Source organism: Rhinoderma darwinii, unplaced genomic scaffold (genome assembly GCF_050947455.1).
Source record: "Rhinoderma darwinii isolate aRhiDar2 unplaced genomic scaffold, aRhiDar2.hap1 Scaffold_699, whole genome shotgun sequence".
In the NCBI taxonomy this organism is placed as follows: domain Eukaryota; kingdom Metazoa; phylum Chordata; class Amphibia; order Anura; family Rhinodermatidae; genus Rhinoderma; species Rhinoderma darwinii.
In genome coordinates, this window is record NW_027464259.1 from 83,991 (window position 1) to 108,907 (window position 24,917).

Genomic DNA, 24,917 nt, shown 5'->3' on the forward strand with positions numbered 1-24,917 from the left:
GTTGGTGGGGATTTTGCTGGAGTTGGTGGGGATTTTGCTGGAGTTTGTGGGGATTTTGCTGGAGTTGGTGGGGATTTTGCTGGTGTTGGGGGAGTTTTGCGGGTGTTGCTGGGCGTTTTGCTGGTGTTGATTGAAGTTTTGCTGGTGTTGGTTTTGCTGGTGTTGGTTTTGCTGGTGTTGATGGGAGTTTTGCTGGCATTGATTGGTGGGGTTTTGCTGGTGTCGGTGGGAGTTTTGCTGGTGTTGGGGGAGTTTTGCAGGTGTTGGTGGGGGCTTTGCTGGTGTCGGTGGGAGTTTTGCTGGTGTCGGCGGGAGTTTTGCTTGTGTTGGTGGTGTTTTGCTGGTGCTTGTTGGTGGGGACTTTGCTGGTGTTGGTGGAGTTTGGTGTTGGTGGGGACTTTGCTGGTGTTGGTGGGGGTTTTGCTGGTGTTTGTTGGTTGGGATTTTGCTAGTGTTGGTGGGAGTTTTGCTGGTGTTGTGCTGGTGTTGGTTGGAGTTTTGCTGGTGTTGGGGGTTTTGCTGATGTTGATGGGAGTTTTGCTGGTGTTGACGGGGGCTCTGCTGGTGGGGGCTTAGCTGGTGTTGGTGGGGAATTTGCTGGAGTTGGTGGGGATTTTGCTGGAGTTGGTGGGGACTCTGCTGGTGGGGGCTTAGCTGGTGTTGGTGGGGAATTTGCTGGAGTTGGTGGGGATTTTGCTGGAGTTGGTGGGGATTTTGCTGGAGTTGGTGGGGATTTTGCTGGAGTTGGTGGGAATTTTGCTGGTGTTGTGGGAGTTGTGCTGGTGTTGGTTGGAGTTTTGCTGGTGTTGGGGGTTTTGCTGGTGTTGGGGGAGTACTGCTGGTGTTTGGAGTACTGCTGGTGTTTGGAGTTTTGCTGGTGTTGGTGGGAGTTTTGCTGGTGTTGGTGGGAGTTTTTGCTGGTGTTGGTGGGGGTTTTTGCTGGTGTTGGTGGGAGTTTTGCTGGTGTTGGTGGGAGTTTTGCTGGTGTTGGTGGGAGTTTTTGCTGGTGTTGGTGGGGGTTTTTGCTGGTGTTGGGGGAGTTTTGCTGGTGTTAGTGGGAGTTTTGCTGGTGTTGGAAGAGTTTTGATGGTGTTGGGGGAGTTTTGCTGGTGTTGATTGGAGTTTTGCTGGTGTTGACGGGGGCTCTGCTGGTGGGGGCTTAGCTGGTGTTGGTGGGGAATTTGCTGGAGTTGGTGGGGATTTTGCTGGAGTTGGTGGGGATTTTGCTGGAGTTGGTGGGGATTTTGCTGGAGTTAGGGATTTTGCTGGAGTTGGTGGGGATTTTGCTGAAGTTGGTGGGGATTTTGCTGGAGTTGGTGGGGATTTTGCTGGAGTTGGTGGGGATTTTGCTGGAGTTGGTGTGGATTTTGCTGGAGTTGGTGTGGATTTTGCTGGAGTTGGTGTGGATTTTGCTGGAGTTGGTGTGGATTTTGCTGGAGTTGGTGTGGATTTTGCTGGAGTTGGTGGGGATTTTGCTGGAGTTGTGGGGATTTTGCTGGAGTTGGTGGGGATTTTGCTGGAGTTGGTGGGGATTTTGCTGGAGTTGGTGGGGATTTTGCTGGAGTTTGTGGGGATTTTGCTGGAGTTGGTGGGGATTTTGCTGGTGTTGGGGGAGTTTTGCGGGTGTTGCTGGGCGTTTTGCTGGTGTTGATTGAAGTTTTGCTGGTGTTGGTTTTGCTGGTGTTGGTTTTGCTGGTGTTGATGGGAGTTTTGCTGGCATTGATTGGTGGGGTTTTGCTGGTGTCGGTGGGAGTTTTGCTGGTGTTGGGGGAGTTTTGCAGGTGTTGGTGGGGGCTTTGCTGGTGTCGGTGGGAGTTTTGCTGGTGTCGGCGGGAGTTTTGCTTGTGTTGGTGGTGTTTTGCTGGTGCTTGTTGGTGGGGACTTTGCTGGTGTTGGTGGAGTTTGGTGTTGGTGGGGACTTTGCTGGTGTTGGTGGGGGTTTTGCTGGTGTTTGTTGGTTGGGGTTTTGCTAGTGTTGGTGGGAGTTTTGCTGGTGTTGTACTGGTGTTGGTTGGAGTTTTGCTGGTGTTGGGGGTTTTGCTGATGTTGATGGGAGTTTTGCTGGTGTTGACGGGGTCTCTGCTGGTGGGGGCTTAGCTGGTGTTGGTGGGGAATTTGCTGGAGTTGGTGGGGATTTTTCTGGAGTTGGTGGGGATTTTGCTGGAGTTGGTGGGGATTTTGCTGGAGTTGGTGGGGATTTTGCTGGAGTTGGTGGGGATTTTGCTGGAGTTGGTGGGGATTTTGCTGGCGTTGGTGGGGATTTTGCTGGAGTTGTGGGAGTTTTGCTGGTGTTGGGGGAGTTTTGCGGGTGTTGGGAGAGTTTTGCTGGTGTTGCTGGGGGTTTTGCTGGTGTTGATTGGAGTTTTGCTGTTGTTGGTTTTGCTGGTGTTGGTTTTGCTGATGTTGAAGGGAGTTTTGCTGGCATTGGTGGGGTTTTGCTTGTGTTGGAGGAGTTTTGCTGGTGTCGGTGGGAGTTTTGCTGGAGTTGGTGGTAGTTTTTCTGGTGTTTTGGGAATTTTGCTGGTGTTTTGGGAGTTTTGCTGGTGTTATGGGAGTTTTGCTGGTGTTGGGGGAGTTTTGCTGGTGGGGGGGGTTGCAGGTGTTGGGGGGGGGGTTTGCAGGTGTTGATGGGAGTTTTGCTGGTGTTGGTTTTGCTGGTGTTGGTTTTGCTGGTGTTGGTTTTGCTGGTGTTGGTGGGGGCTTTGCTGGTGTTGGGGGGGTTTTGTTGGTGTTGGGGGGTTTTGTTGGTGTTGATGGGAGTTTTGCTGGTGTTGATGGGGTTTTGCTGGAGCGGGTAGGAGGAGTTTTGCTAGAGTTAGTGAGGGTTTTGCTGGTGTTGGTGGGGGCTTTGCTGGTGTTGGTGGGAGTTTTCCTGGTTTTGGTGGGAGTTTTGCAGTTGTTGGTGGGGGTTTAGCAGTTGTTGGTGGGGGTTTTGCTGGGGTTGGGGGAGTTTTGCTGGTGTCGGTGGGGGTTTTGCTGATGTTGGCGGAAGTTTTGCTGGTGTTGGTGGAGTTTTGCTTGTGTTGGTGGAGTTTTGCTTGTGTTGGTGGAGTTTTGCTGGTGTTGGTGGAGTTTTGCTGGTGTTGGTGGGGTTTTGCTGGTGTTGGTGGGAGTTTTGCTGGTGTTGATGGGAGTTTTGCTGGTGTTGGTGGAGTTTTGCTGGTGTTGGTGGGGTTTTGCTGGTGTTGGTGGGAGTTTTGCTGGTGTTGATGGGAGTTTTGCTGGAGTGTGTGGGAGTTTTTCAGGTGTTGGTGGGAGTTTTTCAGGTGTTGGTGGGAGTTTTTCAGGTGTTGGTGGGAGTTTTCCTGGTGTTGGTGGGGGTTTTGCTGGTGTTGGTAGGAGTTTTGCTGGTGTTGGTGGGGGTTTTGCTGGTGTTGGAGGGGGTTTTGCTGGTGTTGGTTGAGGTTTTGCTGCTGTTGGTTTTGCTGAAAAGGGTGGGAGTTTTGCTGGTGTTGGTGGATGTTTTGCTGGTGTTCGGGGAGTTTTGCTGGTGTTGTTGATGGTTTTGCTGGTGTTGGTGGGAGTTTTGCTGGAGTTGGTGAGGGTTTTGCTGGTGTTGGTGGGAGTTTTGCTGGTGTTGGTGGGGTTTTGCTAGTGTTGGGGAAATTTTGCTGGTGTTGGTGGGGATTTTGCTAGTGTTGGGGAAGTTTTGCTGGTGTTGGTGGGCGTTTTGCTGGTGTTGATGGGAATTTTGCTGGTGTTGGTGGGAGTTTTGCTGGTGTTGGTGTTGGTTTTGCTGGTGTTGGGGGTGTTTTGCTGGTGTTGGTGGGGATTTTGCTGGTGTTGGGGGAGTTTTGCTGGTGTTGGTGGGGGTTTTGCTGGAGTTGGGGGAGCTTTTCTGGTGTTGGTGGGGGTTTCGCTGGTGTTGGTGGGGGTTTTGCTGGTGTTGATGGGAGTTTTGCTGGTGTTGATGGGAGTTTTGCTGGTGTTGGTGGGGTTTTTGCTGGTGTTGATGGGAGTTTTGCCGGAGTTGGTGGAAGTTTTGCTGGTGTTGGTGGGAGTTTTTCTGGTGTTGGTGAGAGTTTTGCTGGTGTTGGTGGGGGTTTTGCTGGTGTTGGTGGGGGTTTTGCCGGAGTTGGTGGGAGTTGTGTTGGTGGGAGTTTTGCTGGTGTTGGTTTTGCTGGTGTTGGGGGAGTTTTTCTGGTGTTGGGGGGAGGGTTTGCTGGTGTTGGTGGAGGTTTTGCTGGTGTTGGTGGGCGTTTTTCTGTTGTTGGTGAGGGTTTTGCTGGTGTTGGTGGGAGTTTTGCTGGTGTTGGTGGGGGTTTTGCTAGTGTTGGTTTTGCTGGAGTTCATAGGGGGTTTTGTTGGAGTTGGTGGAAGTTTTGGTCGTTTTGGTGGGAGTTTTGCTGGTGTTGGGTAGTTTTGCTGGTGTTGGTGGGAGTTTTGCTGGAGTTTGTGAGGGTTTTGCTGGTGTTGGTGAGGGTTTTTATGTAGTTGGTGGGAGTTTTGCTGGTGTTGGTGGGGGTTTTGCTAGTGTTGGGGAGGTTTTGCTGGTGTTGGTGGGGGTTTTGCAGGTTTTGATGGGAGTTTTGCTGGTGTTGTTGGGAGTTTTGCTATTGTTGGTGGGGTTTTGCTGGTGTTGGTGGGGGATTTGCTGGTGTTGGGGGAATTTTTCTGGTGTTGGTGGGAGTTTTGCTGGTGTTGGTGTTGGTTTTGGTGGGAGTTTTGCTATTGTTGGTGGGGTTTTGCTGGTGTTGGTGGGGGTTTTGCTGGTGTTGGGGGAGTTTTGCTGGTGTTGGTTTTGCTAGTGTTGGTGGAGTTTTGCTGGTGTTGGTGGGGATTTTGCTGGTGTTGGGGGAGTTTTGCTGGTGTTGGTGGGGGTTTTATTGGTGTTGGGGGAGTTTTGCTGGAGTTGGTGGGGATTTTGCTGGAGTTGGTGGGGATTTTGCTGGAGTTAGGGATTTTGCTGGAGTTGGTGGGGATTTTGCTGAAGTTGGTGGGGATTTTGCTGGAGTTGGTGGGGATTTTGCTGGAGTTGGTGGGGATTTTGCTGGAGTTGGTGTGGATTTTGCTGGAGTTGGTGTGGATTTTGCTGGAGTTGGTGTGGATTTTGCTGGAGTTGGTGTGGATTTTGCTGGAGTTGGTGTGGATTTTGCTGGAGTTGGTGGGGATTTTGCTGGAGTTGTGGGGATTTTGCTGGAGTTGGTGGGGATTTTGCTGGAGTTGGTGGGGATTTTGCTGGAGTTGGTGGGGATTTTGCTGGAGTTTGTGGGGATTTTGCTGGAGTTGGTGGGGATTTTGCTGGTGTTGGGGGAGTTTTGCGGGTGTTGCTGGGCGTTTTGCTGGTGTTGATTGAAGTTTTGCTGGTGTTGGTTTTGCTGGTGTTGGTTTTGCTGGTGTTGATGGGAGTTTTGCTGGCATTGGTGGGGTTTTGCTGGTGTCGGTGGGAGTTTTGCTGGTGTTGGGGGAGTTTTGCAGGTGTTGGTGGGGGCTTTGCTGGTGTCGGTGGGAGTTTTGCTGGTGTCGGCGGGAGTTTTGCTTGTGTTGGTGGTGTTTTGCTGGTGCTTGTTGGTGGGGACTTTGCTGGTGTTGGTGGAGTTTGGTGTTGGTGGGGACTTTGCTGGTGTTGGTGGGGGTTTTGCTGGTGTTTGTTGGTTGGGGTTTTGCTAGTGTTGGTGGGAGTTTTGCTGGTGTTGTACTGGTGTTGGTTGGAGTTTTGCTGGTGTTGGGGGTTTTGCTGATGTTGATGGGAGTTTTGCTGGTGTTGACGGGGTCTCTGCTGGTGGGGGCTTAGCTGGTGTTGGTGGGGAATTTGCTGGAGTTGGTGGGGATTTTTCTGGAGTTGGTGGGGATTTTGCTGGAGTTGGTGGGGATTTTGCTGGAGTTGGTGGGGATTTTGCTGGAGTTGGTGGGGATTTTGCTGGAGTTGGTGGGGATTTTGCTGGCGTTGGTGGGGATTTTGCTGGAGTTGTGGGAGTTTTGCTGGTGTTGGGGGAGTTTTGCGGGTGTTGGGAGAGTTTTGCTGGTGTTGCTGGGGGTTTTGCTGGTGTTGATTGGAGTTTTGCTGTTGTTGGTTTTGCTGGTGTTGGTTTTGCTGATGTTGAAGGGAGTTTTGCTGGCATTGGTGGGGTTTTGCTTGTGTTGGAGGAGTTTTGCTGGTGTCGGTGGGAGTTTTGCTGGAGTTGGTGGTAGTTTTTCTGGTGTTTTGGGAATTTTGCTGGTGTTTTGGGAGTTTTGCTGGTGTTATGGGAGTTTTGCTGGTGTTGGGGGAGTTTTGCTGGTGGGGGGGGTTGCAGGTGTTGGGGGGGGGGTTTGCAGGTGTTGATGGGAGTTTTGCTGGTGTTGGTTTTGCTGGTGTTGGTTTTGCTGGTGTTGGTTTTGCTGGTGTTGGTGGGGGCTTTGCTGGTGTTGGGGGGGTTTTGTTGGTGTTGGGGGGTTTTGTTGGTGTTGATGGGAGTTTTGCTGGTGTTGATGGGGTTTTGCTGGAGCGGGTAGGAGGAGTTTTGCTAGAGTTAGTGAGGGTTTTGCTGGTGTTGGTGGGGGCTTTGCTGGTGTTGGTGGGAGTTTTCCTGGTTTTGGTGGGAGTTTTGCAGTTGTTGGTGGGGGTTTAGCAGTTGTTGGTGGGGGTTTTGCTGGGGTTGGGGGAGTTTTGCTGGTGTCGGTGGGGGTTTTGCTGATGTTGGCGGAAGTTTTGCTGGTGTTGGTGGAGTTTTGCTTGTGTTGGTGGAGTTTTGCTTGTGTTGGTGGAGTTTTGCTGGTGTTGGTGGAGTTTTGCTGGTGTTGGTGGGGTTTTGCTGGTGTTGGTGGGAGTTTTGCTGGTGTTGATGGGAGTTTTGCTGGTGTTGGTGGAGTTTTGCTGGTGTTGGTGGGGTTTTGCTGGTGTTGGTGGGAGTTTTGCTGGTGTTGATGGGAGTTTTGCTGGAGTGTGTGGGAGTTTTTCAGGTGTTGGTGGGAGTTTTTCAGGTGTTGGTGGGAGTTTTTCAGGTGTTGGTGGGAGTTTTCCTGGTGTTGGTGGGGGTTTTGCTGGTGTTGGTAGGAGTTTTGCTGGTGTTGGTGGGGGTTTTGCTGGTGTTGGAGGGGGTTTTGCTGGTGTTGGTTGAGGTTTTGCTGCTGTTGGTTTTGCTGAAAAGGGTGGGAGTTTTGCTGGTGTTGGTGGATGTTTTGCTGGTGTTCGGGGAGTTTTGCTGGTGTTGTTGATGGTTTTGCTGGTGTTGGTGGGAGTTTTGCTGGAGTTGGTGAGGGTTTTGCTGGTGTTGGTGGGAGTTTTGCTGGTGTTGGTGGGGGTTTTGCTAGTGTTGGGGAAATTTTGCTGGTGTTGGTGGGGATTTTGCTAGTGTTGGGGAAGTTTTGCTGGTGTTGGTGGGCGTTTTGCTGGTGTTGATGGGAATTTTGCTGGTGTTGGTGGGAGTTTTGCTGGTGTTGGTGTTGGTTTTGCTGGTGTTGGGGGTGTTTTGCTGGTGTTGGTGGGGATTTTGCTGGTGTTGGGGGAGTTTTGCTGGTGTTGGTGGGGGTTTTGCTGGAGTTGGGGGAGCTTTTCTGGTGTTGGTGGGGGTTTCGCTGGTGTTGGTGGGGGTTTTGCTGGTGTTGATGGGAGTTTTGCTGGTGTTGATGGGAGTTTTGCTGGTGTTGGTGGGGTTTTTGCTGGTGTTGATGGGAGTTTTGCCGGAGTTGGTGGAAGTTTTGCTGGTGTTGGTGGGAGTTTTTCTGGTGTTGGTGAGAGTTTTGCTGGTGTTGGTGGGGGTTTTGCTGGTGTTGGTGGGGGTTTTGCCGGAGTTGGTGGGAGTTGTGTTGGTGGGAGTTTTGCTGGTGTTGGTTTTGCTGGTGTTGGGGGAGTTTTTCTGGTGTTGGGGGGAGGGTTTGCTGGTGTTGGTGGAGGTTTTGCTGGTGTTGGTGGGCGTTTTTCTGTTGTTGGTGAGGGTTTTGCTGGTGTTGGTGGGAGTTTTGCTGGTGTTGGTGGGGGTTTTGCTAGTGTTGGTTTTGCTGGAGTTCATAGGGGGTTTTGTTGGAGTTGGTGGAAGTTTTGGTCGTTTTGGTGGGAGTTTTGCTGGTGTTGGGTAGTTTTGCTGGTGTTGGTGGGAGTTTTCCTGGAGTTTGTGAGGGTTTTGCTGGTGTTGGTGAGGGTTTTTATGTAGTTGGTGGGAGTTTTGCTGGTGTTGGTGGGGGTTTTGCTAGTGTTGGGGAGGTTTTGCTGGTGTTGGTGGGGGTTTTGCAGGTTTTGATGGGAGTTTTGCTGGTGTTGTTGGGAGTTTTGCTATTGTTGGTGGGTTTTGCTGGTGTTGGTGGGGGATTTGCTGGTGTTGGGGGAATTTTTCTGGTGTTGGTGGGAGTTTTGCTGGTGTTGGTGTTGGTTTTGGTGGGAGTTTTGCTATTGTTGGTGGGGTTTTGCTGGTGTTGGTGGGGGTTTTGCTGGTGTTGGGGGAGTTTTGCTGGTGTTGGTTTTGCTAGTGTTGGTGGAGTTTTGCTGGTGTTGGTGGGGATTTTGCTGGTGTTGGGGGAGTTTTGCTGGTGTTGGTGGGGGTTTTATTGGTGTTGGGGGAGTTTTGCTGGTGTTGGTGGGGGTTTTACTGGTGTTGGGGGAGTTTTGCTGGTGTTGATGGGAGTTTTGCTGGTGTTGGTGGGAGTTTTGCTGGAGTTTTGCTGGAGTTGATGGGAGTTTTGCTGGAGTCTGTGGGAGTTTTGGTCATGTTGGTGGGAGTTTTGCTGGTGTTGGGGAAGTTTTGCTGGTGTTGGGGGAGTTTTGCTGGTGTTGGTGGGGGTTTTACTAATGTTGGTGGGGGTTTTGCTGATGTTGATTGGAGTTTCAGTCGTGTTGGTGGGAGTTTTGGTCATGTTTTGGTCGTGTTGGTTGGAGTTTGGCTAGTGTTGGTGGGGTTTTTGCTGGTGTTGGGGGGGTTTTGTTGGTGTTGGGGGGTTTTGTTGGTGTTAATGGGAGTTTTGCTGGTGTTGATGGGGTTTTGCTGGAGCGGGTAGGAGGAGTTTTGCTAGAGTTAGTGAGGGTTTTGCTGGTGTTGGTGGGGGCTTTGCTGGTGTTGGTGGGAGTTTTCCTGGTTTTGGTGGGAGTTTTGCAGTTGTTGGTGGGGGTTTAGCAGTTGTTGGTGGGGGTTTTGCTGGTGTTGGGGGAGTTTTGCTGGTGTCGGTGGGGGTTTTGCTGATGTTGGCGGAAGTTTTGCTGGTGTTGGTGGAGTTTTGCTTGTGTTGGTGGAGTTTTGCTGGTGTTGGTGGAGTTTTGCTGGTGTTGGTGGAGTTTTGCTGGTGTTGGTGGAGTTTTGCTGGTGTTGGTGGGGTTTTGCTGGTGTTGGTGGGAGTTTTGCTGGTGTTGATGGGAGTTTTGCTGGAGTGTGTGGGAGTTTTTCAGGTGTTGGTGGGAGTTTTTCAGGTGTTGGTGGGAGTTTTTCAGGTGTTGGTGGGAGTTTTTCAGGTGTTGGTGGGAGATTTTCCTGGTGTTGGTGGGGGTTTTGCTGGTGTTGGTAGGAGTTTTGCTGGTGTTGGTGGGGGTTTTGCTGGTGTTGGAGGGGGTTTTGCTGGTGTTGGTTGAGGTTTTGCTGCTGTTGGTTTTGCTGAAAAGGGTGGGAGTTTTTCTGGTGTTGGTGGATGTTTTGCTGGTGTTCGGGGAGTTTTGCTGGTGTTGTTGATGGTTTTGCTGGTGTTGGTGGGAGTTTTGCTGGAGTTGGTGAGGGTTTTGCTGGTGTTGGTGGGAGTTTTGCTGGTGTTGGTGGGGGTTTTGCTAGTGTTGGGGAAATTTTGCTGGTGTTGGTGGGGATTTTGCTAGTGTTGGGGAAGTTTTGCTGGTGTTGGTGGGCGTTTTGCTGGTGTTGATGGGAATTTTGCTGGTGTTGGTGGGAGTTTTGCTGGTGTTGGTGTTGGTTTTGCTGGTGTTGGGGGTGTTTTGCTGGTGTTGGTGGGGATTTTGCTGGTGTTGGGGGAGTTTTGCTGGTGTTGGTGGGGGTTTTGCTGGAGTTGGGGGAGTTTTGCTGGTGTTGGTTTTGCTGGTGTTGGGGGAGCTTTTCTGGTGTTGGTGGGGGTTTCGCTGGTGTTGGTGGGGGTTTTGCTGGTGTTGATGGGAGTTTTGCTGGTGTTGATGGGAGTTTTGCTGGTGTTGGTGGGGTTTTTGCTGGTGTTGATGGGAGTTTTGCCGGAGTTGGTGGAAGTTTTGCTGGTGTTGGTGGGAGTATTTCTGGTGTTGGTGGGAGTTTTGCTGGTGTTGGTGGGGGTTTTGCTGGTGTTGGTGGGGGTTTTGCCGGAGTTGGTGGGAGTTGTGTTGGTGGGAGTTTTTCTGGTGTTGGTGGGAGTTTTGCTGGTGTTGGTTTTGCTGGTGTTGGGGGAGTTTTTCTGGTGTTGGGGGGGGGGGGGGTTTGCTGGTGTTGGTGGAGGTTTTGCTGGTGTTGGTGGGAGTTTTTCTGTTGTTGGTGAGGGTTTTGCTGGTGTTGGTGGGAGTTTTGCTGGTGTTGGTGGGGGTTTTGCTGGTGTTGGTTTTGCTGGAGTTCATGGGAGTTTTGTTGGAGTTGGTGGAAGTTTTGGTCGTTTTGGTGGGAGTTTTGCTGGAGTTTGTGAGGGTTTTGCTGGTGTTGGTGAGGGTTTTTCTGGTGTTGGTGGGGGTTTTGCTGGTGTTGGTGGAGTTTTTCTGGTGTTGGTGGGGATTTTGCTGGTGTTGGGGGAGTTTTGCTGGTGTTCGTGGGGGTTTCGCTGGTGTTGGTGGGGGTTTTTCTGGTGTTGATGGGAGTTTTGCTGGTGTTGGTGGAGGTTTTGCCGGAGTTGGTGGGAGTTTTGCTGGTGTTAGTGGGAGTTTTTCTGGTGTTGGTGGGAGTTTTTCTGGTGTTGGTGGGAGTTTTGCTGGTGTTGGTGGGGGTTTTGCTGGTGTTGGTGGCGGTTTTGCCGGAGTTAGTGGGAGTTGTGTTGGTGGGAGTTTTTCTGGTGTTGGTGGGAGTTTTGCTGGTGTTGGTGTTGGTTTTGCTGGTGTTGGGGGAGTTTTTCTGGTGTCGGGGGGGGGGGGGGGGGGGGGTTTGCTGGTGTTGGTGGAGGTTTTGCTGGTGTTGGTGGAGGTTTTGCTGGTGTTGGTGGGAGTTTTTCTGTTGGTGAGGGTTTTGCTGGTGTTGGTGGGGGTTTTGCTAGTGTTGGTTTTGCTGGAGTTGATGGGAGTTTTGTTGGAGTTGGTGGAAGTTTTGGTCGTTTTGGTGGGAGTTTTGCTGGTGTTGGGTAGTTTTGCTGGTGTTTGTGAGGGTTTTGCTGGTGTTGGTGAGGGTTTTTATGTAGTTGATGGGAGTTTTGCTGGTGTTGGTGGGGGTTTTGCTAGTGTTGGGGAGGTTTTGCTGGTGTTGGTGGGGGTTTTGCAGGTTTTGATGGGAGTTTTGCTGGTGTTGTTGGGAGTTTTGCTATTGTTGGTGGGGGTTTTGCTGGTGTTGGTGGGGGATTTGCTAGTGTTGGGGGAATTTTTCTGGTGTTGGTGGGAGTTTTGCTGGTGTTGGTGTTGGTTTTGCTGGTGTAGGGGGAGTTTTACTGGTGTTGGTGGGAGTTTTGCTGGTGTTGGTTTTGCTAGTGTTGGTGGAGTTTTGCTGGTGTTGGTGGGGATTTTGCTGGTGTTGGGGGAGTTTTGCTGGTGTTGTTGGGGGTTTTATTGGTGTTGGGGGAGTTTTGCTGGTGTTGGTGGGGGTTTTACTGGTGTTGGGGGAGTTTTGCTGGTGTTGATGGGAGTTTTGCTGGTGTTGGTGGGAGTTTTGCTGGAGTTGATGGGAGTTTTGCTGGAGTTGATGGGAGTTTTGCTGGAGTCTGTGGGAGTTTTGGTCATGTTGGTGGGAGTTTTGCTGGTGTTGGGGAAGTTTTGCTGGTGTTGGGGGAGTTTTGCTGGTGTTGGTGGGGGTTTTACTGATGTTGGTGGGGGTTTTGCTGATGTTGATTGGAGTTTCAGTCATGTTGGTGGGAGTTTTGGTCATGTTTTGGTTGGAGTTTGGCTGGTGTTGGTGGGGTTTTGCTGGTGTTGGTGGGGGTTTTGCTAGTGTTGGGGAAGTTTTGATAGTGTTGGGGAAGTTTTGCTGGTGTTGGTGGGGATTTTGCTAGTATTGGGGAAGTTTTGCTGGTGTTGATGGGAGTTTTGCTGGTGTTGGTGTTGGTTTTGCTGGTGTTGGGGGTGTTTTGCTGGTGTTGGTGGGGATTTTGCTGGTGTTGGGGGAGTTTTGCAGGTGTTGGTGGGGGTTTTGCTGGAGTTGGGTGAGTTTTGCTGGTGTTGGTTTTGCTGGTGTTGGGGGAGTTTTTGCTGGTGTTGGTGGAGGTTTTGCTGGTGTTGGTGGGAGTTTTTCTGTTGGTGAGGGTTTTGCTGGTGTTGGGGGTTTTGCTAGTGTTGGTTTTGCTGGAGTTGATGGGAGTTTTGTTGGAGTTGGTGGAAGTTTTGGTCGTTTTGGTTGGAGTTTTGCTGGTGTTGGGTAGTTTTGCTGGTGTTTGTGAGGGTTTTGCTGGTGTTGGTGAGGGTTTTTATGTAGTTGGTGGGAGTTTTGCTGGTGTTGGTGGGGGTTTTGCTAGTGTTGGGGAGGTTTTGCTGGTGTTGGTGGGGGTTTTGCAGGTTTTGATGGGAGTTTTGCTGGTGTTGTTGGGAGTTTTGCTATTGTTGGTGGGGGTTTTGCTGGTGTTGGTGGGGGATTTGCTAGTGTTGGGGGAATTTTTCTGGTGTTGGTGGGAGTTTTGCTGGTGTTGGTGTTGGTTTTGCTGGTGTAGGGGGAGTTTTGCTGGTGTTGGTGGGAGTTTTGCTGGTGTTGGTTTTGCTAGTGTTGGTGGAGTTTTGCTGGTGTTGGTGGGGATTTTGCTGGTGTTGGGGGAGTTTTGCTGGTGTTGTTGGGGGTTTTATTGGTGTTGGGGGAGTTTTGCTGGTGTTGGTGGGGGTTTTACTGGTGTTGGGGGAGTTTTGCTGGTGTTGATGGGAGTTTTGCTGGTGTTGGTGGGAGTTTTGCTGGAGTTGATGGGAGTTTTGCTGGAGTTGATGGGAGTTTTGCTGGAGTCTGTGGGAGTTTTGGTCATGTTGGTGGGAGTTTTGCTGGTGTTGGGGAAGTTTTGCTGGTGTTGGGGGAGTTTTGCTGGTGTTGGTGGGGGTTTTACTGATGTTGGTGGGGGTTTTGCTGATGTTGATTGGAGTTTCAGTCATGTTGGTGGGAGTTTTGGTCATGTTTTGGTTGGAGTTTGGCTGGTGTTGGTGGGGTTTTGCTGGTGTTGGTGGGGGTTTTGCTAGTGTTGGGGAAGTTTTGCTAGTGTTGGGGAAGTTTTGCTGGTGTTGGTGGGGATTTTGCTAGTGTTGGGGAAGTTTTGCTGGTGTTGATGGGAATTTTGCTGGTGTTGGTGGGAGTTTTGCTGGTGTTGGTGTTGGTTTTGCTGGTGTTGGGGGTGTTTTGCTGGTGTTGGTGGGGATTTTGCTGGTGTTGGGGGAGTTTTGCAGGTGTTGGTGGGGGTTTTGCTGGAGTTGGGTGAGTTTTGCTGGTATTGGTTTTGATGGTGTTGGGGGAGTTTTTCTGGTGTTGGTGGGGGTTTCGCTGGTGTTGGTGGGGGTTTTGCTGGTGTCGATGGGAGTTTTGCTGATGTTGGTGGGGTTTTTGCTGGTGTTGATGGGAGTTTTGCTGGTGTTGGTGGAGGTTTTGCCGGAGTTGGTGGGAGTTTTGCTGGTGTTGGTGGGAGTTTTTCTGGTGTTGGTGGGAGTTTTTCTGGTGTTGGTGGGAGTTTTGCTGGTGTTTGTTGGTGGGGGTTCTGCTGGTGTTGGTGGGGGTTTTGCCGGAGTTGGTGGGAGTTGTGTTGGTGGGAGTTTTTCTGGTGTTGGTGGGAGTTTTGCTGGTGTTGGTGTTGGTTTTGCTGGTGTTGGGGGAGTTTTTCTGGTGTTGGGGGGGGGGGGTTGCTGGTGTTGGTGGAGGTTTTGTTGGTGTTGGGGTGAGTTTTGCTGGTGTTGGTGGGGGTTTTGCCGGAGTTGGTGGGAGTTGTGTTGGTGGGAGTTTTTCTGGTATTGGTGGGAGTTTTGCTGGTGTTGGTTTTGGTTTTGCTGGTGTTGGGGGAGTTTTTCTGGTGTTGGGGGGGGGGGTTTGCTGGTGTTGGTGGAGGTTTTGCTGGTGTTGGGGTGAGTTTTGCTGGTGTTGGTGGGAGTTTTGCAGGTGTTGATGGAAGTTTTGCTGGTGTTGGTGGGGGTTTTGCCGGAGTTGGTGGGAGTTTTGCTGGTATTGGTGGGGGTTTTGCTGATGTTAGTGGGGGTTTTGCTGGTGTTGGTGGGATTTTGCTAGTGTTGGTGGGGGTTTTGCTGCTGTTGGGGGGAGTTTTGCTGGTGTTGGTGGGGGTTTTGCTGGTGTTGGTGGGGGTTTTGCTGGTGTTGGTGGGGGTTTTGCTGGTGTTGGTGGTTTTCGTTTTGCTGGAGTTGGTGGGAGTTTTGCTGGTTTTGGTGGAGGCTTTGCTGGTGTTGGTGGGGGCTTTGCTGGTGTTGGGGGTTTTGCTGGTGTTGATCAGAGTTTTAATCGTGTTGGTGGGAGTTTTGGTCGTGTTGGTTGAAGTTTTGCTGGTGTTGGTGGGAGTTTTGCTGGTGTTGATGGGAGTTTTGCTGGTGTTGGTGGGGTTTTTGCTGGTGTTGATGGGAGTTTTGCCGGAGTTGGTGGAAGTTTTGCTGGTGTTTGTGGGAGTTTTTCTGGTGTTGGTGAGAGTTTTGCTGGTGTTGGTGGGGGTTTTGCTGGTGTTGGTGGGGGTTTTGCCGGAGTTGGTGGGAGTTGTGTTGGTGGGAGTTTTTCTGGTGTTGGTGGGAGTTTTGCTGGTGTTGGTTTTGCTGGTGTTGGGGGAGTTTTTCTGGTGTTGGGGGGAGGGTTTGCTGGTGTTGGTGGAGGTTTTGCTGGTGTTGGTGGGAGTTTTTCTGTTGTTGGTGAGGGTTTTGCTGGTGTTGGTGGGAGTTTTGCTGGTGTTGGTGGGGGTTTTGCTAGTGTTGGTTTTGCTGGAGTTCATAGGGGGTTTTGTTGGAGTTGGTGGAAGTTTTGGTCGTTTTGGTGGGAGTTTTGCTGGAGTTTGTGAGGGTTTTGCTGGTGTTGGTGAGGGTTTTTCTGGTGTTGGTGGGGGTTTTGCTGGTGTTGGTGGAGTTTTTCTGGTGTTGGTGTGGATTTTGCTGGTGTTGGGGGAGTTTTGCTGGTGTTCGTGGGGGTTTCGCTGGTGTTGGTGGGGGTTTTTCTGGTTTGATGGGAGTTTTGCTGGTGTTGGTGGAGGTTTTGCCGGAGTTGGTGGGAGTTTTTCTGGTGTTGGTGGGAGTTTTTCTGGTGTTGGTGGGAGTTTTTCTGGTGTTGGTGGGAGTTTTGCTGGTGTTGGTGGGGGTTTTGCTGGTGTTGGTGGGGGTTTTGCCGGAGTTAGTGGGAGTTGTGTTGGTGGGAGTTTTTCTGGTGTTGGTGGGAGTTTTGCTGGTGTTGGTGTTGGTTTTTCTGGTGTTGGGGGAGTTTTTCTGGTGTCGGGTGGGGGGGGGGGGGGGTTTGCTGGTGTTGGTGGAGGTTTTGCTGGTGTTGGTGGGAGTTTTTCTGTTGTTGGTGAGGGTTTTGCTGGTGTTGGTGGGGGTTTTGCTAGTGTTGGTTTTTCTGATGTTGATGGGAGTTTTGTTGGAGTTGGTGGAAGTTTTGGTCGTTTTGGTGGGAGTTTTGCTGGTGTTGGGTAGTTTTGCTGGTGTTGGTGGGAGTTTTGCTGGAGTTTGTGAGGGTTTTGCTGGTGTTGGTGAGGGTTTTTATGTAGTTGGTGGGAGTTTTGCTGGTGTTGGTGGGGGTTTTGCTAGTGTTGGGGAGGTTTTGCTGGTGTTGGTGGGGGTTTTGCAGGTTTTGATGGGAGTTTTGCTGGTGTTGTTGGGAGTTTTGCTATTGTTGGTGGGGGTTTTGCTGGTGTTGGTGGGGGATTTGCTGGTGTTGGGGGAATTTTTCTGGTGTTGGTGGGAGTTTTGCTGGTGTTGGTGTTGGTTTTGCTGGTGTTGGTGGGGGTTTTGCTGGTGTTGGGGGAGTTTTGCTGGTGTTGGTTTTGCTAGTGTTGGTGGAGTTTTGCTGGTGTTGGTGGGGATTTTGCTGGTGTTGGGGGAGTTTTGCTGGTGTTGGTGGGGGTTTTATTGGTGTTGGGGGAGTTTTGCTGGTGTTGGTGGGGGTTTTACTGGTGTTGGGGGAGTTTTGCTGGTGTTGATGGGAGTTTTGCTGGTGTTGGTGGGAGTTTTGCTGGAGTTTTGCTGGAGTTGATGGGAGTTTTGCTGGAGTCTGTGGGAGTTTTGGTCATGTTGGTGGGAGTTTTGCTGGTGTTGGGGAAGTTTTGCTGGTGTTGGGGGAGTTTTGCTGGTGTTGGTGGGGGTTTTACTGATGTTGGTGGGGGTTTTGCTGATGTTGATTGGAGTTTCAGTCGTGTTGGTGGGAGTTTTGGTCATGTTTTGGTCGTGTTGGTTGGAGTTTGGCTGGTGTTGGTGGGGTTTTTGCTGGTGTTGGGGGGGTTTTGTTGGTGTTGGGGGGTTTTGTTGGTGTTAATGGGAGTTTTGCTGGTGTTGATGGGGTTTTGCTGGAGCGGGTAGGAGGAGTTTTGCTAGAGTTAGTGAGCGTTTTGCTGGTGTTGGTGGGGGCTTTGCTGGTGTTGGTGGGAGTTTTCCTGGTTTTGGTGGGAGTTTTGCAGTTGTTGGTGGGGGTTTAGCAGTTGTTGGTGGGGGTTTTGCTGGTGTTGGGGGAGTTTTGCTGGTGTCGGTGGGGGTTTTGCTGATGTTGGCGGAAGTTTTGCTGGTGCTGGTGGAGTTTTGCTTGTGTTGGTGGAGTTTTGCTGGTGTTGGTGGAGTTTTGCTGGTGTTGGTGGAGTTTTGCTGGTGTTGGTGGGGTTTTGCTGGTGTTGGTGGGAGTTTTGCTGGTGTTGATGGGAGTTTTGCTGGAGTGTGTGGGAGTTTTTCAGGTGTTGGTGGGAGTTTTTCAGGTGTTGGTGGGAGTTTTTCAGGTGTTGGTGGGAGTTTTTCAGGTGTTGGTGGGAGTTTTTCAGGTGTTGGTGGGAGATTTTCCTGGTGTTGGTGGGGGTTTTGCTGGTATTGGTAGGAGTTTTGCTGGTGTTGGTGGGGGTTTTGCTGGTGTTGGAGGGGGTTTTGCTGGTGTTGGTTGAGGTTTTGCTGCTGTTGGTTTTGATGAAAAGGGTGGGAGTTTTTCTGGTGTTGGTGGATGTTTTGCTGGTGTTCGGGGAGTTTTGCTGGTGTTGTTGATGGTTTTGCTGGTGTTGGTGGGAGTTTTGCTGGAGTTGGTGAGGGTTTTGCTGGTGTTGGTGGGAGTTTTGCTGGTGTTGGTGGGGGTTTTGCTAGTGTTGGGGAAATTTTGCTGGTGTTGGTGGGGATTTTGCTAGTGTTGGGGAAGTTTTGCTGGTGTTGGTGGGCGTTTTGCTGGTGTTGATGGGAATTTTGCTGGTGTTGGTGGGAGTTTTGCTGGTGTTGGTGTTGGTTTTGCTGGTGTTGGGGGTGTTTTGCTGGTGTTGGTGGGGATTTTGCTGGTGTTGGGGGAGTTTTGCTGGTGTTGGTGGGGGTTTTGCTGGAGTTGGGGGAGTTTTGCTGGTGTTGGTTTTGCTGGTGTTGGGGGAGCTTTTCTGGTGTTGGTGGGGGTTTCGCTGGTGTTGGTGGGGGTTTTGCTGGTGTTGATGGGAGTTTTGCTGGTGTTGATGGGAGTTTTGCTGGTGTTGGTGGGGTTTTTGCTGGTGTTGATGGGAGTTTTGCCGGAGTTGGTGGAAGTTTTGCTGGTGTTGGTGGGAGTTTTTCTGGTGTTGGTGGGAGTTTTGCTGGTGTTGGTGGGGGTTTTGCTGGTGTTGGTGGGGGTTTTGCCGGAGTTGGTGGGAGTTGTGTTGGTGGGAGTTTTTCTGGTGTTGGTGGGAGTTTTGCTGGTGTTGGTTTTGCTGGTGTTGGGGGAGTTTTTCTGGTGTGGGGGGGGGGGTTTGCTGGTGTTGGTGGAGGTTTTGCTGGTGTTGGTGGGAGTTTTTCTGTTGTTGGTGAGGGTTTTGCTGGTGTTGGTGGGAGTTTTGCTGGTGTTGGTGGGGGTTTTGCTAGTGTTGGTTTTGCTGGAGTTCATGGGAGTTTTGTTGGAGTTGGTGGAAGTTTTGGTCGTTTTGGTGGGAGTTTTGCTGGAGTTTGTGAGGGTTTTGCTGGTGTTGGTGAGGGTTTTTCTGGTGTTGGTGGGGGTTTTGCTGGTGTTGGTGGAGTTTTTCTGGTGTTGGTGGGGATTTGCTGGTGTTGGGGGAGTTTTGCTGGTGTTCGTGGGGGTTTCGCTGGTGTTGGTGGGGGTTTTTCTGGTGTTGATGGGAGTTTTGCTGGTGTTGGTGGAGGTTTTGCCGGAGTTGGTGGGAGTTTTGCTGGTGTTGGTGGGAGTTTTTCTGGTGTTGGTGGGAGTTTTTCTGGTGTTGGTGGGAGTTTTGCTGGTGTTGGTGGGGGTTTTGCTGGTGTTGGTGGCGGTTTTGCCGGAGTTAGTGGGAGTTGTGTTGGTGGGAGTTTTTCTGGTGTTGGTGGGAGTTTTGCTGGTGTTGGTGTTGGTTTTGCTGGTGTTGGGGGAGTTTTTCTGGTGTCGGGGGGGGGGGGGGGTTTGCTGGTGTTGGTGGAGGTTTTGCTGGTGTTGGTGGGAGTTTTTCTGTTGGTGAGGGTTTTGCTGGTGTTGGTGGGGGTTTTGCTAGTGTTGGTTTTGCTGGAGTTGATGGGAGTTTTGTTGGAGTTGGTGGAAGTTTTGGTCGTTTTGGTGGGAGTTTTGCTGGTGTTGGGTAGTTTTGCTGGTGTTGGTGGGAGTTTTGCTGGAGTTTGTGAGGGTTTTGCTGGTGTTGGTGAGGGTTTTTATGTAGTTGGTGGGAGTTTTGCTGGTGTTGGTGGGGGTTTTGCTAGTGTTGGGGAGGTTTTGCTGGTGTTGGTGGGGGTTTTGCAGGTTTTGATGGGAGTTTTGCTGGTGTTGTTGGGAGTTTTGCTATTGTTGGTGGGGGTTTTGCTGGTGTTGGTGGGGGATTTGCTAGTGTTGGGGGAATTTTTCTGGTGTTGGTGGGAGTTTTGCTGGTGTTGGTGTTGGTTTTGCTGGTGTAGGGGGAGTTTTGCTGGTGTTGGTGGGAGTTTTGCTGGTGTTGGTTTTGCTAGTGTTGGTGGAGTTTTGCTGGTGTTGGTGGGGATTTTGCTGGTGTTGGGGGAGTTTTGCTGGTGTTGTTGGGGGTTTTATTGGTGTTGGGGGAGTTTTGCTGGTGTTGGTGGGGGTTTTACTGGTGTTGGGGGAGTTTTGCTGGTGTTGATGGGAGTTTTGCTGGTGTTGGTGGGAGTTTTGCTGGAGTTGATGGGAGTTTTGCTGGAGTTGATGGGAGTTTTGCTGGAGTTGATGGGAGTTTTGCTGGAGTCTGTGGGAGTTTTGGTCATGTTGGTGGGAGTTTTGCTGGTGTTGGGGAAGTTTTGCTGGTGTTGGGGGAGTTTTGCTGGTGTTGGTGGGGGTTTTACTGATGTTGGTGGGGGTTTTGCTGATGTTGATTGGAGTTTCAGTCATGTTGGTGGGAGTTTTGGTCATGTTTTGGTTGGAGTTTGGCTGGTGTTGGTGGGGTTTTGCTGGTGTTGGTGGGGGTTTTGCTAGTGTTGGGGAAGTTTTGCTAGTGTTGGGGAAGTTTTGCTGGTGTTGGTGGGGATTTTGCTAGTGTTGGGGAAGTTTTGCTGGTGTTGATGGGAATTTTGCTGGTGTTGGTGGGAGTTTTGCTGGTGTTGGTTTTGCTGGTGTTGGGGGTGTTTTGCTGGTGTTGGTGGGGATTTTGCTGGTGTTGGGGGAGTTTTGCAGGTGTTGGTGGGGGTTTTGCTGGAGTTGGGTGAGTTTTGCTGGTGTTGGTTTTGCTGGTGTTGGGGGAGTTTTTCTGGTGTTGGTGGGGGTTTCGCTGGTGTTGGTGGGGGTTTTGCTGGTGTCGATGGGAGTTTTGCTGATGTTGGTGGGGTTTTTGCTGGTGTTGATGGGAGTTTTGCTGGTGTTGGTGGAGGTTTTGCCGGAGTTGGTGGGAGTTTTGCTGGTGTTGGTGGGAGTTTTTCTGGTGTTGGTGGGAGTTTTTCTGGTGTTGGTGGGAGTTTTGCTGGTGTTGGTGGGGGTTCTGCTGGTGTTGGTGGGGGTTTTGCCGGAGTTGGTGGGAGTTGTGTTGGTGGGAGTTTTTCTGGTGTTGGTGGGAGTTTTGCTGGTGTTGGTGTTGGTTTTGCTGGTGTTGGGGGAGTTTTTCTGGTGTTGGGGGGGGGGGGGTTGCTGGTGTTGGTGGAGGTTTTGTTGGTGTTGGGGTGAGTTTTGCTGGTGTTGGTGGGGGTTTTGCCGGAGTTGGTGGGAGTTGTGTTGGTGGGAGTTTTTCTGGTGTTGGTGGGAGTTTTGCTGGTGTTGGTGTTGGTTTTGCTGGTGTTGGGGGAGTTTTTCTGGTGTTGGGGGGGGGGGTTTGCTGGTGTTGGTGGAGGTTTTGCTGGTGTTGGGGTGAGTTTTGCTGGTGTTGGTGGGAGTTTTGCAGGTGTTGATGGAAGTTTTGCTGGTGTTGGTGGGGGTTTTGCCGGAGTTGGTGGGAGTTTTGCTGGTATTGGTGGGGGTTTTGCTGATGTTAGTGGGGGTTTTGCTGGTGTTGGTGGGATTTTGCTAGTGTTGGTGGGGGTTTTGCTGCTGTTGGGGGGAGTTTTGCTGGTGTTGGTGGGGGTTTTGCTGGTGTTGGTGGGGGTTTTGCTGGTGTTGGTGGGGGTTTTGCTGGTGTTGGTGGTTTTCGTTTTGCTGGAGTTGGTGGGAGTTTTGCTGGTTTTGGTGGAGGCTTTGCTGGTGTTGGTGGGGGCTTTGCTGGTGTTGGGGGTTTTGCTGGTGTTGATCAGAGTTTTAATCGTGTTGGTGGGAGTTTTTGTCGTGTTGGTTGAAGTTTTGCTGGTGTTGGTGGGAGTTTTGCTGGTGTTGGTGGGAGTTTTGCTATTGTTGGTGGGGGTTTTGCTGGTGGTGTTGGGAGTTTTGCTATTGTTGGTGGAGGTTTTGCCGGAGTTGGTGGGAGTTTTGCTGGTGTTGGTGGGGTTTTGCCGGAGTTGGTGGGAGTTTTGCTGGTGTTGGTAGGGGTTTTGCTGGTGTTGGTGGGAGTTTTCCTGGTGTTGGTGGGAGTTTTCCTGGTGTTGGTGGGAGTTTTCCTGGTGTTGGTGGGGGTTTTGCTGGTGTTGGTGGGGGTTTTGCTGGTGTTGGTGGGGGTTTTGCTGGTGTTGGTTGAGGTTTAGAATAATCCATCCAAGACACAGACAGGTGTGTAGTATCTAAGAGGTCACACATCTACAAGAGGTTCCCATTTACATTCATTTCCGGGCTATCACCTTCCCCACCATGTAATCCTGTCAGTTACAATGGCAAAGGAACGCTGTTTCTAGAAAGTAATTCATTGATGTCAGTGAATAGAAACGTACTTTATTCGTCCAAAGGGTTAAAACCCCGTCTTGACCCAATACTTTTCACAGCTGGGGGTTTGTTACAATTGTGTCCAGTCTAGACAATCCTCTATAATGTAAACAGCCTGGACTCCAGACTAATACATTTTACATGCACTGATACATTGTAACAAATTATCAGGACTGGAAAGGAATTTGTGCTGCTGATGTTTTTAGCACAGAGGATTGTCTAGACTGGATACAATTGTAACAACCCTCAACTATGAAAAGTATCTGGTCTATACAGGTTTTCAGCCTCTGGATGTAGAAAATAATGTCCCCATTCACAGACAGCAAGCAGAGATCTTAGAAACTGAATAATTGAAACACTTCAAGGAGAATTTTTTTTAATGGAAGCATCTTTATCTGTCCGTGCGCCACTAATTCAATTCCGCTATAATTGATGCCAGCTCCTGGTGTAAATAATAGTATATGCATCGGGCCGCGGGTGTACCCTCCCCCTTCCACTAATCTCCATCCTTTTTTTTTTTGAAAAGTCTGAAACGGTCCGAAGGGCGCAATTTTCTTTTTGTGTCAGTCTACACTGTAGTATTTGCATTCTATTCATAAAGGATGAACAGTTCTACAGTTTTACCCTGAATTGGCGCAGCTGGTGATGCGGCTTCTGACAACACGTCATGTACAGGTCGAGCACATCGTTTCAATGTGATTCACTTGTACAAGTCATGTGGCTAAAATACGCATCACAAAACTGCGCCAAATTGGTGTTAAACCACATACGGTTCTTGGTCTCGTGGCACACTACTCTTCTGCCCCACAGCAACTACGTATACGGGCACCTTAATAATTAATAGAGAAGTGACATTACAATGCCAACAATGGCGTCACCCAGCTTTCCTTTGATCCTAAAAGATATACAAATCTGTTTTGATAGGGAGTTACATTACCTCCCTTCACCCTCTGCTGCTCTGCCTGTCAAATTCTAGTTTTCACTGAAGCTATGACAGTGTGTTAATGAACCAGGAAGTTCAGGATGAACAATTCTTTAGGCCGCCTGATAGATAGTGGAGAGCTGCGGAGCATGGAATTGTGGGAAGATAAAATGATTTTACATAAATACATTGAGTAATACACAACCTGTGCTGCTTTGGAAGATTCCTGATATGGCCCCTTGGATAATTTTCCTCCTGGATGATCTGCTGGGACTTGTAGTTATAAAGCTACGATGATTCTTTCCTTCTTCAGAGAGGTTGATGACCATTGAGTGAGTGGGATAATGTTCTGCTCTTATGAGCGCCCTGTTATTTCAGCGATCCCCCCCACAGCCCACACTGTTGGTATAACCCACACTCAGTGTCTGTCTGTTCCCGGAAAGTCTCCGCTTCTATGTTATTGCTTATTTTTTATAAGACGTTGGTTGATTTTATGGGGGATATTTGTGATTTTTATTGGATATATAAGGGAGGGGAGGAATAAGATCTCCTATAACAGGTTAGTGAGGCATGAGGCTGCAGAAATGGGAACCTCACCGCACTCCCTGCCTGATGAATGCAGCCTGTGAAACGCGGCAGCGACCTCGGAAGGTCAACAGATCCCGTTACATCGCCAGCAGAAACGGCGGTCAGCAAGTGTGTGAACTCGCTGGTCCGGGCAGTGGACAATGCCAACTATTCATGCCCTAAATCAACTGGACCCAGATAAAAAAAATACAGCTACAATACAGGGTTTTGAATTTTCTTAAACTTTTTAATACACTTTGATCTATGCTTGTTGTCAGTGAATGGAAACATTCTTATTTATATTCAGTAGCTGAAATCTTGTACACACCTGGTACTTCTCACAGCTGAGGATTTGTTACACTTGTATCCAGTTTAGACAATCCTCCGTGAAATAAACACATCAGCAGCATAAATCTCACTCATGTCCTGAACATTTGCTACAATTTATCAATGCAGGTAGAATGTATCAGTCTGGAGTTCGGGCTCTTTAGACAGAATACAATTGTATCAAACCCTCAGCTGTGTGAAGTCTTTGGTCTGTACAGGTTTTCAGCCTATGGATGTAAATAAGAATGTTTGTTTCACTGAAAGCAAGGTGAGTTATTAAGAATGGTGAGGGATTGAAACATAAAGTATATTTAAAAGTTGCAGAACTTTGTATTATTCCATTATTAGTGGATTTTGTGTAATGGGTCCGGTCTGATGATGTCATCAGGTGACGTGTCATTGGTCCTCACTCTGTTTCCTCTTTTAGGACGGGCAGATTTACTGCGGTCTGGTGACCTGTCCTGAGCTGGTCTGCTCCTCTCCGCTGACGGTGCCGGACTCCTGCTGTCCGGTGTGCCGAGGTAAGGGGCCGCCAATACTTACTAAACACAATAGGAACTGATCTATAGAAGGAAGAATTGTGTTTGTCGCCTCCAGAGCCGCTCGCTGCCCTTCCCCCAACAGTGATTGACATAAAGCGATCTACGGCTGTTCAAAAAAAGGTTCTGCGGCAGCTTAGAATACACTGAAGCTGCTGCAGAACCTCTTTGTGAATAGAAATAGGTAGCTCTATATTAATCATTGGCAAGAAGCATTTAAAAGGTGTTTAAAAGGAGCAGAGTATTGCATAATAGACCTCAGCTGCTGCAGAACCTCATAATATACACATCACCTGTTGTATGACCTCATGATGTACACCTCAGCTGCCGCAGAACCTCATCATATACACCTCACTTGTTGTATAACCTCATAATATACACCTCAGCTGCTGCAGAACCTCAAAATACACCTCAGCTGCCGCAGGACCTCATAATACATACCTCAGCGGCTGCAGAACCTTGTAATACACACCTCAGCTGCTGCAGAACCTCATACCACAACTCAGCTGCTGCAGAACCTCATAATACCTCAGCGGCTGCAGAACCTTGTAATACACACCTCAGCTGCTGCAAAACATCATAATACGCACCTCAGCTGCTGCAGAACATCATATTACACACTTCAGCTACTGCAGAACCTTATAATACACACCTCAGATGCTGCAGAACCTCGTAATACACACAGCTGCTGCAGAACATCATAATACACACCTCAATGGCTATAGAACATCATAATACACACTTCAGCTACTGCAGAACTTCTTTATGTAGAGGTCATGTCAATCACTGATCCTCAGTAGAAGGGTAAGCTGTTTTAAACGCTGCTCCGACTGCTGCAGAACCTCCATGAGACAGGGGACCCTTTTCAGTTAATCAGTCACTGCTGATTTTTCTTTCCTTTTGAACAAGAGGTTCTGCAGCAACTGGAGTTTCTATCATTTACCATAATGCTTCCCTGACTAAGACTCCAGTCACATCCAGAGCTGCATTTAAAATTTTACAACTTTCCTGTTAACATCCCCCTTGTGGTTCAGAGTCTCGGCAGAACATGCAGTGCTGTGGTGCATTGTGGGAGGTGGATAGTTTATTTTACGCCCTGTACGATAGTCTGACAACATTTCCCATGATGCACTGCTTTGGGTTCTCTAGTTACAACCACTGTGGATGTTGCATTATGGGATATGTCCACATCAAGCACTATGTCTAATGTAGAAAAAGCTACATCTCACACAATGCAATTCATCGCAGCGTCTTGTAAAAGCTGTCGAGTGGGGA

At 50.0% G+C, this 24,917-nt stretch overlaps 1 protein-coding gene across 2 annotated transcripts in view; it reads left to right on the forward strand.

Annotated features, from left to right (window-relative positions):
* Positions 1 to 24,917, forward strand: part of CHRDL2 (chordin like 2) — a 141,417-nt gene that overhangs the window by 83,312 nt on the left and 33,188 nt on the right. For both annotated transcript variants that reach the window (XM_075849166.1, XM_075849165.1), the window contains exon 5: positions 23,531 to 23,624. In XM_075849166.1, coding sequence (XP_075705281.1) covers positions 23,531 to 23,624 — 94 coding nt within the window. The remainder of the gene's footprint in view (positions 1 to 23,530; positions 23,625 to 24,917) is intronic.